Here is a 15,200-nt window from a genome sequence, read left to right as displayed (position 1 = left end):
GGAAGGGTGAACTGTGAGGAGATGTCACAATGTGATTTGCACAGGCCGAAAGAATGGGCAAATGCATACTACATGGAATACAAGGTGGGGAAATTTGATGATGAACAGAGGAAGGAAGTTTATTATTTGAATGGCTGTAAATTAAGAGCTCAACAATTAATGCTCTAGAAGACCTGGGTGACCTCATGCACCAGACACTGAAAGTAACCGAGCAGATGCAGTAGGCAGTAGAGAAAGCAAACTGTATGTTGGCCTTCACATCCCTGTTCCTGTACACAAATCCTCTGACTGTCTTTCTACAGTTATATTGGGCATTGGTGAGGCCACAATTGGAATATTGCATGCAGTTTTGCTCTCCTCATCTGAGGGTGGATGTTTTTGCCAAAGATGAAGTGTAGCAAAAGTTTACTAAATTAGTTCCTGGGACTACAGGTCTGATGTATGAGGAGACATTTGGTTGATAAAGATTGTACTCACTGGAATTTAGAAGAGGAGTGGGGGTAAATTGCATAAAAGCCTATAAAATTCTAACCAGACTAGACAGGTTAGATACAGAAACAATGATCCCAATGTTGGGGAGAGTTCAGAACTAGGGATCCTAGTTTAAGGATAAGGGGAAATCTTTTTGGACTGAGATCAGCAGAAATTCCTTCACCCAGAGAATGAAAAGACTTTGGAATTCACTGCCAAGAAAATGGTTTGAGGCCAAAAGCTTATGCATTTCAAGAAGGAAGTAGATATAGTTCTTGTTACTAAAGCAAACAAGGGATATGGGAGAAAGGTAGGATATTGAGCTCAATGATCAGCCATGGTCATATAGAAAAGCAAAAGGATTGAATAGCCTGCTTCTGTTCCTATTCTCTATGTTTTTATGTCTATATTTAGTTCCTCTCCACAAAATAACTTTTGCACTGCCGTCCTCATCATTGAAAAAGGGGCAGTACCTTACAGCCTCCAATTCCTCTCCAAAACTTTTATCACACTGTCACCTCGGGTAAAAAATGGGGTCTGCAGATGCTGGAGATCACAGCTGAAAATGTGTTGCTGGTTAAAGCACAGCAGGTTAGGCAGCATCCAAGGAATAGGAAATTCGACGTTTCGGGCATAAGACCTTCATCAGGAATGAGGAGAGTGTGCCAAGCAGGCTAAGATAAAAGGTAGGGAGGAGGGACTTGGGGGAGGGGCGATGGAGATGTGATAGGTGGAAGGAGGTCAAGGTAAGGGTGATAGGCCAGAGTGGGGTGGGGGCGGAGAGGTCAGGAAGAAGATTGCAGGTTAGGAGGGTGGTGCTGAGTTGAGGGAACCGACTGAGACAAGGTGGGGGGAGGGGAAATGAGGAAACTGGAGAAATCTGAGTTCATTCCTTGTGGTTGGAGGATTCCCAGGCGGAAGATGAGGCGCTCCTCCTCCAGCCGTCGTGTTGTTATATTCTGCCGGTGGAGGAGTCCAAGGACCTGCATGTCCTCAGTGGAGTGGGAGGAGAGTTAAAGTGTTGAGCCACGGGGTGGTTGGGTTGGTTGGTCCGGGCGTCCCAGAGGTGTTCTCTGAAGCGTTCCGCAAGTAAGCGGCCCGTCTCCCCAATATAGAGGAGGCCACATCGGGTGCAGCGGATGCAATAGATGATGTGTGTGGAGGTACAGGTGAACTTGTGGCGGATATGGAAGGATCCCTTGGGGCCTTGGAGGGAAGTGAGGGAGGAGGTGGGGGTGCAAGTTTTACATTTCCTGCGGTTGCAGGGGAAGGTGCCGGGAGTGGAGGTTGGGTTGGTGGGGGGTGTGGACCTGACGAGGGAGTCACGAAGGGAGTGGTCTTTGCGGAACGCTGATAGGGGAGGGGAGGGAAATATATCCCTGGTGGTGGGATCCGTTTGGAGGTGGCAGAAATGACGGCGGATGATACGTTGTATACAGAGGTTGGTGGGGTGGTAGATGAGAACCAGTGGGGTTCTGTCTTGGTGGCGGTTGAAGGAGCGGGGCTCAAGGGCGGAGGAGCGGGAAGTGGAGGAGATGCGGTGGAGGGCATCGTCGATCACGTCTGGGGGGAATCTGCGGTCCTTGAAGAAGGAGGCCATCTGGGCTGTGCGGTGTTGGAACTGGTCCTCCTGGGAGCAGATGCGGCGGAGACGAAGGAATTGGGAATATGGGATGGAGTTTTTACAGGGGGCAGGGTGGGAGGAGGTGTAGTCCAGGTAGCTGTGGGAGTCAGTCGGTTTATAGTAGATGTCTGTGTTGAGTCGGTCGCCCGAGATAGAAATGGAAAGGTCTAGGAAGGGGAGGGAGGAGTCTGAGACAGTCCAGGTGAATTTAAGGTCGGGATGGAAGGTGTTAGTAAAGTTGATGAACTGTTCAACCTCCTCGTGGGAGCACGAGGCAGCACCGATACAGTCATCGATGTAGCGGAGGAAAAGGTGGGGGGTGGTGCCAGTGTAGTTGCGGAAGATGGACTGTTCCACATATCCTACGAAGAGACAGGCATAGCTGGGGCCCATGGCAACTCCTTTAGTTTGGAGGAAGTGGGAGGATTGAAAAGAGAAGTTATTCAGGGTGAGGACCAGTTCAGTCAGTCGAAGGAGGGTGTCAGTGGAAGGGTACTGGTTGGTGCGGCGGGAAAGGAAGAAGCGGAGGGCTTTGAGTCCTTCGTGATGGGGGATGGAGGTGTACAGGGACTGGATGTCCATCGTGAAAATAAGGCGTTGGGGACCGGGGAAGCGAAAATCCTGGAGAAGGTGGAGGGCGTGGGTGGTGTCCCGAACATAGGTGGGGAGTTCTTGGACTAAAGGGGACAGAACCGTGTCGAGGTATGCGGAGATGAGTTCGGTGGGGCAGGAGCAGGCTGAGACAATGGGTCGGCCGGGGCATTCAGGTTTGTGGATTTTGGGCAGGAGGTAGAAACGGGCGGTGCGGGGTTGTAGGACTATGAGGTTGGAGGCGGTGGATGGGAGATCCCCTGAGGTGATGAGGTTATGGATGGTCTGGGAGATGATGGTTTGGTGGTGGGAGGTGGGGTCGTGGTCGAGGGGGCGATAAGAGGTGTCCGCGAGCTGGCGTTTGGCCTCAGCGGTATAAAGGTCGGTGCGCCAAACTACTACCACGCCTCCCTTGTCTGCCGGTTTGATGGTTAGGTTGGGATTGGAGCAGAGGGAGTGGAGGGCTGCACTGAGGGTGAGAGGTTGGTGTGGGTGAGAGGGGTGGACAGGTTGAGTCGGTTAATGTCGCGGCGGCAGTTGGCTATAAATAGATCGAGGGCGGGTAAGAGGCCAGCACGGGGTGTCCAGGTGGATGGGGTGCATTGGAGGCGGGAGAAGGGGTCGTCAGAGGGTGGGCGGGAGTCTTGGCTGTGAAAGTAGGCACGGAGGTGAAGGCGGCGGAAAAATTGATCAATATCTCGCCGCGTGTTGAACTCATTGATTCGAGGGCGTAGGGGAATGAAGGTGAGGCCTCTGCTGAGGACTGATCTTTCATCCTCAGAGAGGGGGAGGTCTGGAGGGATGGTGAAGATCCGGCAAGGCTGGGAGCTAGGACCTGGTGTGGGACTGGAGCTGGGGGTGGGGGCGGGGTTAGGGGCGGGGACAGAGATCGCTGTAGGGGCGGGGTTAGACGTGGTGACGTTGCTCGGTGTGGGGACGGAGTCAAGTGTGGGGGCGGGGTCATGCATCGTGACGGAAATAAGCATGGGGGCGGGGTTACGTGTGGTGGTGAAAGTCGGCGTGGGGGCGGGGTTATGCGTGGTGACGAAGGTTTGCGTGAGGGCGGGGTTACGTGTAGTGACGAAAGACGGCATGGGGGCGGAGAAACCTGAGGCGTTGTGATCCTGCAGGTTAGTGATGTCAGTGGGGGCTGAAGTGGCTGCGGCGACGGCAACCGAAGGGGCGGAAATGGTTGTGGCGACGAAAGAACCGTAGTCATTCCCGGTAGCCACAGGGGTCGCGAGTCCGTCGGCGATCTTCCTGGCGATCGTGGAAGCGGTTGTCTGTGCGGTGATCGCCGGGGCGGTTGTTTGGGCGGCGATCGCGGAGTCTCCGAGGTCGGCGGGGGCGGAAGTGACGTCACGGTCGGCAGCGGCCGTTGGTGCCGCGGGCGCTGTAGCGGCCACATGTGTAATGGCGTCCGACAGGCCGATAGAAGATTCTGGAACAGTTGAGGAACCACGAGTGTGGGGGTAAGTACATGAAAGTTTTCGGTACTTACTGTCTTTAATTTCTGATATGGCTAGGAAGAACTGTTTGTTTAGTGCGTGGATTCTTCTGTAGATGAAGAACAGCAGAGGTCCTTTGCAGGTTTGTGAAAGTGTTGTCCTGAGCTGGGGTAGGGCTGATTGCAGGGAATGTAGGTAGCGACGCATGGCTGCAAGGGTGGAGCGGAGGATCCGGAGGGAGGTCTGATGCTGGAGGCTTCGGATTTGTTGTAGGTACAGGTTGTCCTGGTTGGGTCCAAATTTTGTTGGTTGGAATGTAGTTCAGAGTCCGTGTGGGATCAGTCAGTTCCGTAGGCAGGTGCTGAGGAAGGAGATGTGGCTGTGGTAGCGAGTCTGTTTGAGAACGTGGCTGAAGAGTTTCTGTGCAGAGGAGATGACCTGGGGGGTGCAGTGAGAGAGAGACTCACTGAAATCCTTGTAGAGGGAAGAAGAGAGCTTCTTCAAGGAAGGCATCCTTGTAAGAGGATTCGCAGTAGGTTAAAATCTTCGGGTTAAAAAGTGCGGTCTGCAGATGCTGGAGATCACAGTTGAAAATGTGTTGCTGGTTAAAGCACAGCAGGTTAGGCAGCATCCAAGGAATAGGAAATTCGACGTTTCGGGCATAAGCCCTTCATCAGGAATGAGGAGAGTGTGCCAAGTAGGCTAAGATAAAAGGTAGGGAGGAGGGACTTGGGGGAGGGGCGATGGAGATGTGATATCCAGGTGAATTTGAATTTGAGGTCGGGATGGAAGGTGTTAGTAAAGTTGATGAACTGTTCAACCTCCTCGTGGGAGCACGAGGCAGCGCCGATACAGTCATCGATGTAGCGGAGGAAAAGGTGGGGGGTGGTGCCAGTGTAGTTGCGGAAGATGGACTGTTCCACATATCCTACGAAGAGACAGGCATAGCTGGGGCCCATGCGGGTGCCCATGGCAACTCCTTTAGTTTGGAGTAAGTGGGAGGATTGAAAAGAGAAGTTATTCAGGGTGAGGACCAGTTCAGTCAGTCGAAGGAGGGTGTCAGTGGAAGGGTACTGGTTGGTGCGGCGGGAAAGGAAGAAGCGGAGGGCTTTGAGTCCTTCGTGATCGGGGATGGAGGTGTACAGGGACTGGATGTCCATCGTGAAAATCCAGGTGAATTTGAGGTCGGGATGGAAGGTGTTAGTAAAGTTGATGAACTGTTCAACCTCCTCGTGGGAGCAACCAACCGGACCAACCAACCCAACCACCCCGTGGCTCAACACTTTAACTCTCCCTCCCACTCCACCGAGGACATGCAGGTCCTTGGACTCCTCCACCGGCAGAACATAACAACACGACGGCTGGAGGAGGAGTGCCTCATCTTCTGCCTGGGACCCCTCCAACCACAAGGGATGAACTCAGATTTCTCCAGTTTCCTCATTTCCCCTCCCCCCACCTTGTCTCAGTCGGTTCCCTCAACTCAGCACCGCCCTCCTAACCTGCAATCTTCTTCCTGACCTCTCCGCCCCCACCCCACTCCGGCCTATCACCCTCACCTTGACCTCCTTCCACCTATCACATCTCCATCGCTCCTACCCCAAGTCCCTCCTCCCTACCTTTTATCTTAGCCTGCTTGGCACACTCTCCTCATTCCTGATGAAGGGCTTATGCCCGAAACGTCGAATTTCCTATTCCTTGGATGCTGCCTAACCTGCTGTGCTTTCACCAGCAACACATTTTCAACTGTGATCTCCAGCATCTGCAGACCTCATTTTTTATCCATTCGTATATGTCCAATCATAGCCAGATATCCACTACAATACAAATTAACGGCAGATGTAGGCTATTTGGTCCTTCCAACCTGCTCTGTCATTCAAAATGGTGATCTGCTTGTGCAACAAATTCCACATTTTCATCTGTCCCTTAGATTCTTGTTCGGCAAAGGAATCAGAGTAATGTACCTCTGCCTTAAAATATTGAATAATCCACCTCAATTAACTGCTGCTAAATCCAAAAACATAGAACATAGAACATAGAAAGTACAGTGCAGTATTTTCGGCCCTCGATGTTGCGCCGACCGAAGCCTACCTAACCTACACTAGCCCAATAACCTCCATATGCTTATCCAATGCCCGCTTAAATGACCATAAAGAGGGAGAGTCCACCACTGCTACTGGCAGGGCATTCCATGAACTCACAACCCGCTGAGTAAAGAATCTACCCCTAACATCTGTCCTATACCAACCTCCCCTTAATTTAAAGCTGTGTCCCCTAGTAACAGCTGACCCCATTAGTGGAAAAAGGTTCTCACTGTCAACCCTATCTAAACCCCTAATCATCTTGTACACCTCTATCAAATCTCCCCTAAACCTTCTTTTCTCCAATGAGAACAGCCCCAAGTGCCTCAGCCTTTCCTCATACGATCTTCCTACCATGCCAGGCAACATCCTGGTAAACCTCCTCTGCACCCATTCCAGTGCCTCCACAACCTTCCTATAGTACGGCGACCAAAACTGCACACAATACTCCAGATGAGGCCGCACCAGAGTCTTATACAACTGCAACATGACCTCAGGACCCCGGAACTCAATTCCTCTACCAATAAAGCCCAGTACGCCACATGCCTTCTTCACAGCACTATTTACCTGGGTGGCAACTTTCAGAGATCTGTGTACATGGACACCAAGATCCCTCTGCTCATCCACACTACCAAGTAGCCTACCATTAGCCCAGTAATCCATCTTCTTGTTACTCCTACCAAAGTGAATAACTTCACACTTAGCTACATTGAACTCCATCAACCTTCTCAGAGAAAAAAAACCCTTAACTGTGTCCTGAAAGGTGATCCCTAATTTTAAAAGAGTCTCCTAGTTGTAGACTCATCCACATGAGTAAAACTCCTTTCTACATCCACCTTGTAAAGACCAGTTAGAAGTTTAACTTAAGCTTGATCAAATCAAGTTAAGTCAACCAACCCCCTCTGCTCTACTAAACCTTCATTAAATTGAGCCCAGCCTATCTAATGTTTCCTCATGAAAGAAACTGTTTATTATCAGGTATCAATCTACTAAACCACCGCTGAATTGCATGCAACTTATTTATACTCTTCCTTAAATAAAGTGAGCAACAGTCTACACAGTATATCAAATGTGATCTCACTGATGTCCTGTATAAATAAAGTTTATGCATTTACTTCCACATTCAATTTTTCTCATAATAAAGGCTAACATTCCATTAGCCTTTCTGATTCCCTGCTTCCAAGCATCCCTGATGTCTACCCATTTTGAACAAAAGATGCATTCCCCCCTTTGTCATCCAGACAGTCCTCCACCACACTTCCTCCATTCCCAGCTCCACTGCTCTCAACCACCCCGCTCCAAACACAGTAAAGGCATGATCCACCTTGTCCTCACATACCACCCCATCAGTCTCCACATCCAATGTATCATCTTTAAATAATTTTGCTAACTCCCATCGGATGCCACCACCAGTAACATCTTCCTCTCCCACCCCTCTCTGCCTTCTGCAATGACCGTTCCTTCACCAGTCCTTGGTTCCCACCAACCATCCTCAAATTCCCTGGTACATTCCCTTGTAAGTGTAAAAGGTCCAGAACTTGCTGGCACACTACAGCGCTCACCTCCAACCAGGGCCCCAAACAGTCCTTCCAGGTGAGACAGACATTCTCACCTGCCTCTCCTCCAACCTAGTTTATTGCATCCAGAGCTTCCAATGTGGTCTTCTCTACATCGGTGAGGCCAAATGTAAACTCAGGACATATTTCACCAAGCATCTCAGCTGGGCCCGCATGGGCTGACCTGACCTCCCAGTCACCGCCCATTTTAATTCCCCCCTCCCACTCCCTTTCTGACATGACCTTCCTCAGCTCCTCCACTGCCACAGTGAATCAGACTGCAAATTGGAGTAACAAAACCTCATCTTCCACCTGAGCAGCCTACAACCCAGAGGATTCAACATCAAGCTCTACAATTTCAAATAACCTCCTACCCACCCCCCTGACTCCCTTTCCACCCCCCCACCCCCTTCCATTCCATTTGTCAGATCAACCTTATTCCAACTACTAACCAGATTCATTCCTCCCATCGACCAACCAGGTTGTACTCTTTATCTGTATCCACCTATCCCTACCTTACCACTCTGCCCCTCTCCCCACCCAAAACTCTCCCCCAACCCCTCCCTTTATCTGCAATTCCTCTTACACCCATTCCAATTCTGAAAAAGGCTTACACTCAAAACATTGACTTCGCCACCTTCTAATGCTGCCTGGCTTGTTGTGTTCTTTCAGCTTCCTGCTTGTGTACATGCACATTAACCTTGTTGTGGTTCTGTTCGCCGAGCTGGGAGTTTTTCTTGCAAATGTTTCATCCCCTTTCTAGGTGACATCTTCAGTGCTTGGGAGCTTCCTGTGAAGCGCTTCTGTGCTGATTCCTCAGGCATTTATACTGGTTTGAATCTGCCGCTTCCGGTTGTCAGTTGCTGTCTGCTACAGTGGCCGGTATATAGGGTCTAGGTCGATGTGTCTGTTGATAGAATTTGTGGATGAGTGCCATGCCTCTAGGAATTCTCTGGCTGTTCTCTGTTTGGCCTGCCCTATAATAGTGGTGTTGTCCCAGTCGAATTCGTGTTGTTTGTCATCTGAGTGTATGGCTACTACGAATAGCTGGTCGTGTCGTTTCGTGGCTAGTTGGTGTTCATGGATGCGGGTTGTTAGCTGTCTTCCTGTTTGTCGTATGTAGTGTTTTGTGCAGTCCTTGCATGGGATTTTGTACACTACGTTGGTTTTTCTCATGCTGGGTATCGGGTCCTTTGTCCTGGTGAGTTGTTGTCTGAGGGTGGCTGTTGGTTTGTGTGCTGTTATGAGTCCTAGTGGTCGCAGCAGTCTGGCTGTCAGTTCAGAAATGCTCCTGATGTATGGGAGTGTGGCCAGTCCTTTGGGTTGTGGCATGTCCTCATTTTGTTGTCTTTCCCTAAGGCATCTGTTGATGCAATTGCACGGGTATCCGTTTTTGGTGAATACCTTGTATGGGTGTTCTTCTTCCTCTTTTTGTAGTTCAGGTGTGCTGCAGTGTGTTGTGGCCCTTTTGAATAATGTCCTGATGCAACTTCGTTTGTGTGTGTTGGGGTGGTTGCTTTCATAGTTCAGGACTTGGTCCGTGTGTGTGGCTTTCCTGTATACCTTCGTGGTGAATTCTCCGCTCGGTGTTCTTTGTACCATCACGTCTAGGAATGGGAACTGGTTGTCCTTTTCTTCCTCTCTCTTGTGAATCGGATTCCTGTGAGTGTGGCATTGATGATCCTGTGTGTGTTCTCTATTTCTGTGTTTTTAATGATTTACAAAGGCGTCGTCCACGTATCTGACCCAGAGTTTGGGTTGTAATTGCGTTAAAACTGTTTTTTCTAACCTTTTGCATTACTGCTTCTGCTAGGAGTCCAGAGATCGGTGAGCCCATGGGTGTTCCGTTGATTTGTTCAAATATCTGGTTGTTGAATGTGAAGTGTGTTGTGAGGCACAGGTCCAGTAGTTTATGTATGCCGTCTTTGTTAATAGGTTCAGCGTCCTGTTGTCTGTTGTGTATGTCCAGCAGGTTGGATAGTGTTTCTCTGGCTAGGGTTTTGTCAATAGAAGTGAACAGTGCCGTTACATCAAATGAGACCATGGTTTCTTCCTTGTCTATGTGTATATTCTTGGACATCATCAGAAATATACACATAGACAAGGAAGAAACCATGGTGTTACATTTCACCAAGAGATTAGCTTATGATCGCATATCGATGCAATCACTGATTTTATCTATTTCCATCTCTAAAACTTTGCCCAACTGTCTCAGTTCTTCAACTGGGATACTCATTCATACTTTTGCTACCTCTGAAAATGACTTTGAAAATATGTTTAGTTAGCCTACCATATTCCCTTACCCCACCCAAAGAAATGTGCATTCACCAAATCTGTCGGTATGTCCTAACTTTCACCAAATGCCATACACCCATTTCTCTTGTGCTTACTGGCTTTTCCTGGTTCTTACTTAAGCAACATCTCAACTTTATAACCATATCCTTGTTTTCAAATTTCCTCCTCCCCAACTCATTAACTTCTTCTAATTCCAGATCGTGAATGTATCTGTGCTCCTCTATTTCTAGCCTCTTGAGGATTCCCAATTTTTAATCACTCCATCATTTGTGCCTTCAGATTCCTCGGCCTTAAGCTTCTGCATTTCTCCCAGCACCTCTGTCTCTCTTTACCCACCTATGGCACTGTTTAAATTCTACTTTCTTGATCAAGGCTATTAGCCTCAATATCTTTCCACGGGGCCAAGTGTCAAATGTTGTTTGATAATGTTTTGATGAACCTGTACAAGAAGGACGGATTGCACCTAAATTGGAAGGGGACTAATATACTAACAGGGAGATTTGCTCGGGAGAATTTAAACTTGTAAGTTGGGTGGGGGTGGGACCCAGAGAGATGGGGAGGAAAGAGATCAATCTGAGACTGATACAGTTCAGAACAAAAGCGAGTCAAACAGTCAGGGAAGGCAGGGACAAAGCAGAGAACAAGGTAGGACTAATGAATTAAATGGCATTTATTTAAATGCAAGAGGCCTAAGAGGGAAGGCAGATGAACTCAGGGTATGGTTAGGAACATGGGACTGGGATACCATTGCAGTTACAGAAACATGGCTCAGGGATGGACAGAACTGGCAGCTTAATGTTCCAAGATACAAATGCTACAGGAAGGATAGACAGGGAGACAAGAGAGGAGGAAGAGTGGCGTTTTTGATAAGGGATAGCATTACAGCTATACTGAGGGAGGATATTCCTGGAAGTACATCCAGGGAAGTTATTTCGGCGGAACAGAGAAATAAGAAAGGGATGAACACCAATCAACTTATTGGGATTGCATTAAAGACCCCTAATAGTCAGCAAGGAATTGAGGAACAAATTTGTAAGATCTCAGTTATCTATAAGAATAATAGGGTGATTATGGTCGGTGATTTTAACTTTCCAAACATGACTGGGACTGCCATAGTTAAGGGTTTAGATGGAGAGGGATTTATTAAGTATGTACAAAAAGTTATCTGATTCAGTATGTGGGTGTACTTACTACAGGAGGCGCAAAACTTGACCTACTCTTAGGAAATAAGGCAGGGCAGGTGACTGAGGTGTCAGTGGGGGAGCACTTTGGCACCAGCAACCATAATTCTATTAGGTATAAAATAGTTATGGAAAAGGATAGACCAGATCTAAAAGTTGAAGTTCTAAATTGAAGAAAGATCAATTTTGACAGTATTAGGCAAGAACTTTTCAAAGCTGATTGGTCACAGATGTTCACAGAAAGGGACAGCTGGAAAATGGGAAGCCTTCCGAACTGAGATAGCGAGAGTCCAGAGAAAGTATATTCCTGTTAGGGTGAAAGGCAAGGCTGGTAGGTATAGGAAATGCTGGATTGGAGGTTTGGTTAAGAAAAAGAAGGAAGCATATGTCAGATATTGATAGGATAGAACAAGTGAATCCTTAGAAGAGTATAATGGCAGTAGGAGTATACTTAAGAGGGAAGTCAGGAGAGCAAAAAGGGGGCATGACATAGCTTTGGCAAATAGAGTTAAGGAGAATCCAAAGGGTTTTTACAAATACATTAAGCACAAAAGGGTTACTAGGGAGAGAATAGGGCCCCTCAAAGATCAGCAAAGCAGCCTTTGTGTGGAGCCATAGGAGATGGGAGCGATACTAAATGAGTATTTTGCATCAGTATTTACTGTGGAAAAGGACATGGAAGATATAGAATGTAGGGAAATAGATGGTGACATCTTGAAAAATGTCCATAATACAGAGGAGGAAGTGCTGGATGTCTTGAAATGCATAAAAGTGGATAAATCCACAGGACCTGATCAGGTGTACCCTAAAACTCTGTGGGAAGCTAGGGAGGTGACTGCTGGGCCTCTTACTGAGATATTTGTATCATCGATAGTCACAGGTGAGGTGCTGGAAGACTGGAGGTTGGCTAATGTGGTGCCACTATGTAAGAAAGGTGATAAAGGACAAGCCAGGGAACCACAGACCAGTGAGTCTGATGTCGATGGTGGGCAAGGGAGTCCTGAGGGACATGTTATTTGGAAAGGCGAGGACTGATTAGGGTGAATTAACATGGCTTTGTGTGTGGGAAATCATATCTCACAAACTTGATTGAGTTTTTTGAAGAAGTAACAAAGAGGATTGATGAGGGCAGAGCAGTTGATGTGATCTACATGGGACTTCAGTAGGGCGTTCGACAAGGTTCCCCATGGGAGACTGTTCAGCAAGATTACAGGGACAACTAGACATTTGGATACAGAACTGGCTTGAAGTTGGAGGACAGAGGGTGGTGGTGGTAGAGGGTTGTTTTACAGATTGGAAGCCTGTGACCAGTGGAGTGCCACAAGGATCAGTGCTGAGTCTACTACTTTTTTTCATTTATATAAGTGATTTGGATGGGAGCATAAGAGGTTGACTTAGTAAGTTTGCAGATGACACCAAAATTGGAGGTGTAGTGGACAGCGAAGGTTACCTCAGATTACAACAGGATCTTGATCAGATGGGCCAATGGGCTGAGAAGTGGCTGATGGAGTTTAATTTAGATAAATGAGAGGTGCTGCATTTTCGGAAAGTAAATCTTAGCAGGACTTATACACTTAATAGTAAGGTTCTAGGGAGTGTTGATGAACAAAAAGACCTTGGAATGCAGGTTCATAGCTCCTTGAAAGTAGAGTCACAGGTAGATAGGATAGTGAAGGAGGGGTTTGGTATGCTTTCCTTTATTGGTCAGAGTATTGAGTATAGGAGTTGGGAGGGCATGTTGCAGCTGTATAGGACGTTGGTTAGGCCACTATTAGAATATTGCGAGCAATTCTGGTCTCCTTCCTATTGGAAAGATGTTGTGAAACTTGTAAATCTTTCAAGGATGTTGCCACGGTTGGAGGATTTGAGCTATAGGGAGAGGTTGAATAGGCTTGGGCTGTTTTCTCTGGAGAGTCGGAGGCTGAGGGGAGATCTTAGAGGTTTATAAAATCATTAGGGACATGGATAGGATCTCTTTTTCCTGGGGTGGGGGAGTGGAAAACTAAAGGGCATAGATTTAGGGTGAGAGAGGAAATATATAAAAAAAAACCTATGGGGCAACTTTTTCACGCAGAGGGTGGTGCGTGTATGGAATGAGCTGCCTGAGGAAATGGTGGAGGTTAGTACAATTGCAACATTTCAAAGGCATCTGGATGGGTAAGTGAATAGGAAGGGTTTGGAGGGATATGGGCCGGGTGCTGGTAGGTGGGACTAGATTGGGTTGGGATATCTAGTTGGCATGGACAAGTTCGACTGAGGGTCTGTTTCCGTGCTGTACATCTCTATGACTCCATGACTCTTAAGTGCTTGGGAACGTTTCAGCAAATTAAGGATGCTATGTAAACGTTAAGTTGTTGTTGAAGTAGGAGAAAAGCAAAAACAAGATCGCCCCTTACGATTAAAGTTGTACAAAATTTAATTTTTAAAAAATCTGAACAAGTCGGCAGCCTGGTGCGGACAAGCGAGTGGTTTGTTGTTTATTCCACACACATACTGAAGTGTCGGTATAAAAGATACAGCGTCGCACTTACCTACTGAGATTTCTTGAGCAAAGGCCAGAGAGATGAGCAGGAGAGGCAGGCCAGCCGATACCAGTGTGACTATCTTATCCGCGGCCAGTTCCAGTCTCACTCCCCGGAGTCTGCAACCCCCCGGCTCCTTCAGAAGAAAATCCGAGAACACGTACTCAGCCGCAGCGTGAGTTATAGCCATCGCCCGTAGCCACTTATTCTAACCAAATAAGTGTCAGTTTGCCCACCTAAAGTACGGAGCTCATCCCCACAATGCAGAGTGTCCAAAAGGCGGACAGAGAGAATGAGACGATAAATCCGGGTGTGGTTCTGACTAGGGACAGAACAAACTTCAGCCCAGCGCCTTCTCCCCAGTGCTCGAGTGTTGTCAAACAAGATCTTTTTGCCTCGGATATCCCAGGCAGGCTTTCATTTTCACATGTGCCAATGTGAAGCTTGTTTCCAGAAGTGATACTTCCGGAGGTTTCACTGTTGTCGGCTCCCCCGCTTGGAGAAAGTGGAAATCCCAGCTGCACTGTCACATGCAATAACAGCGTCCAGTGTTACAGTTTAACAGTGCAGAACAAAGAAAGAGGCCATCACTATGGATGAACACTCCACGCTGAATCATGATGTAGAGAGCCCAACGCAGTACAAAACTCGAAGGGTTATACCTTACCAGAAAATTGCTAATTTACAATTTAAGGAAGATTTACCTTTGTATAACGCCATTCACGATCCCTGAATGTCTCAAATTATATTTTTTATATCCTCCAATTGCATTTACGCTGTAGAAATTAGTATACAAGAAATAAACAAGTTTTTGAAGAGGAGGTAGACATACAACATATAGGCCATAGGCCCTTGTGTCTACACTCGCTAAAATGTACTATGCAACCTAATTCTACTTTCCAGTTCTTTGTCCATTGTCTAGTTTGTATACAAATGTTTTTTAAATTTAATAAGGCTTTCTATCTCCATCAGATTTTCATTCAATGAGTTCCAGGTGTCTACCAGGTAAAAAAAGATTTACAATTCTCTCCAGCCTTTTTAAAAAGTTACTTTAAATCTATGCCAGCTAATTATTGATTTCTTTGCCAAGGAAAATTGATCCTTCCTGAACAGTCCGCTCAGGCCTCTCAAACACTCCACTAAATCTCTTTTCCCAGGGTTTCAAAAGAAAATAGTTCTAAGCAATTCAATTTTTCAAACAGCTAAAACTCTCCAATTTTTATGTTCATTCGCAGGATGAGGGCATCATCGGGTAGGCCAGCATTTATTGCTCATCTTGCCCAGTTAAAAGTCAAAAAGTGCAGAGCTGGAAAAGCGCAGGAGATCAGGCAGCATCCGAGGAGCAGGTCAGTTGACGTTTTGGGCATAAGCCCCTCATCAGCCTGCACATTCCTGATGAAGGGCTTATGCCTGAAATGTTAACTCTCCTGCACC

General features: G+C 47.5%; 1 protein-coding gene across 3 annotated transcripts in view; it reads right to left on the bottom strand.

Annotated features, from left to right (window-relative positions):
- The window catches only part of panx1a (pannexin 1a), an 88,886-nt gene extending 74,660 nt beyond the window's left edge, over positions 1–14,226 (bottom strand). For all 3 annotated transcript variants that reach the window (XM_060826555.1, XM_060826556.1, XM_060826557.1), the window contains exon 1: positions 13,776–14,226. In XM_060826555.1, coding sequence (XP_060682538.1) covers positions 13,776–13,956 — 181 coding nt within the window. In that variant the 5' untranslated portion in view covers positions 13,957–14,226. The remainder of the gene's footprint in view (positions 1–13,775) is intronic.
- Positions 14,227–15,200: the final 974 nt, after the last annotated feature.

The sequence above is a fragment of the Hemiscyllium ocellatum genome, chromosome 6 (assembly GCF_020745735.1).
Source record: "Hemiscyllium ocellatum isolate sHemOce1 chromosome 6, sHemOce1.pat.X.cur, whole genome shotgun sequence".
In the NCBI taxonomy this organism is placed as follows: Eukaryota; Metazoa; Chordata; class Chondrichthyes; order Orectolobiformes; family Hemiscylliidae; genus Hemiscyllium; species Hemiscyllium ocellatum.
Note: the sequence above shows the minus strand (reverse complement) of the source record. Positions and strands in the feature narration are given on the sequence as shown.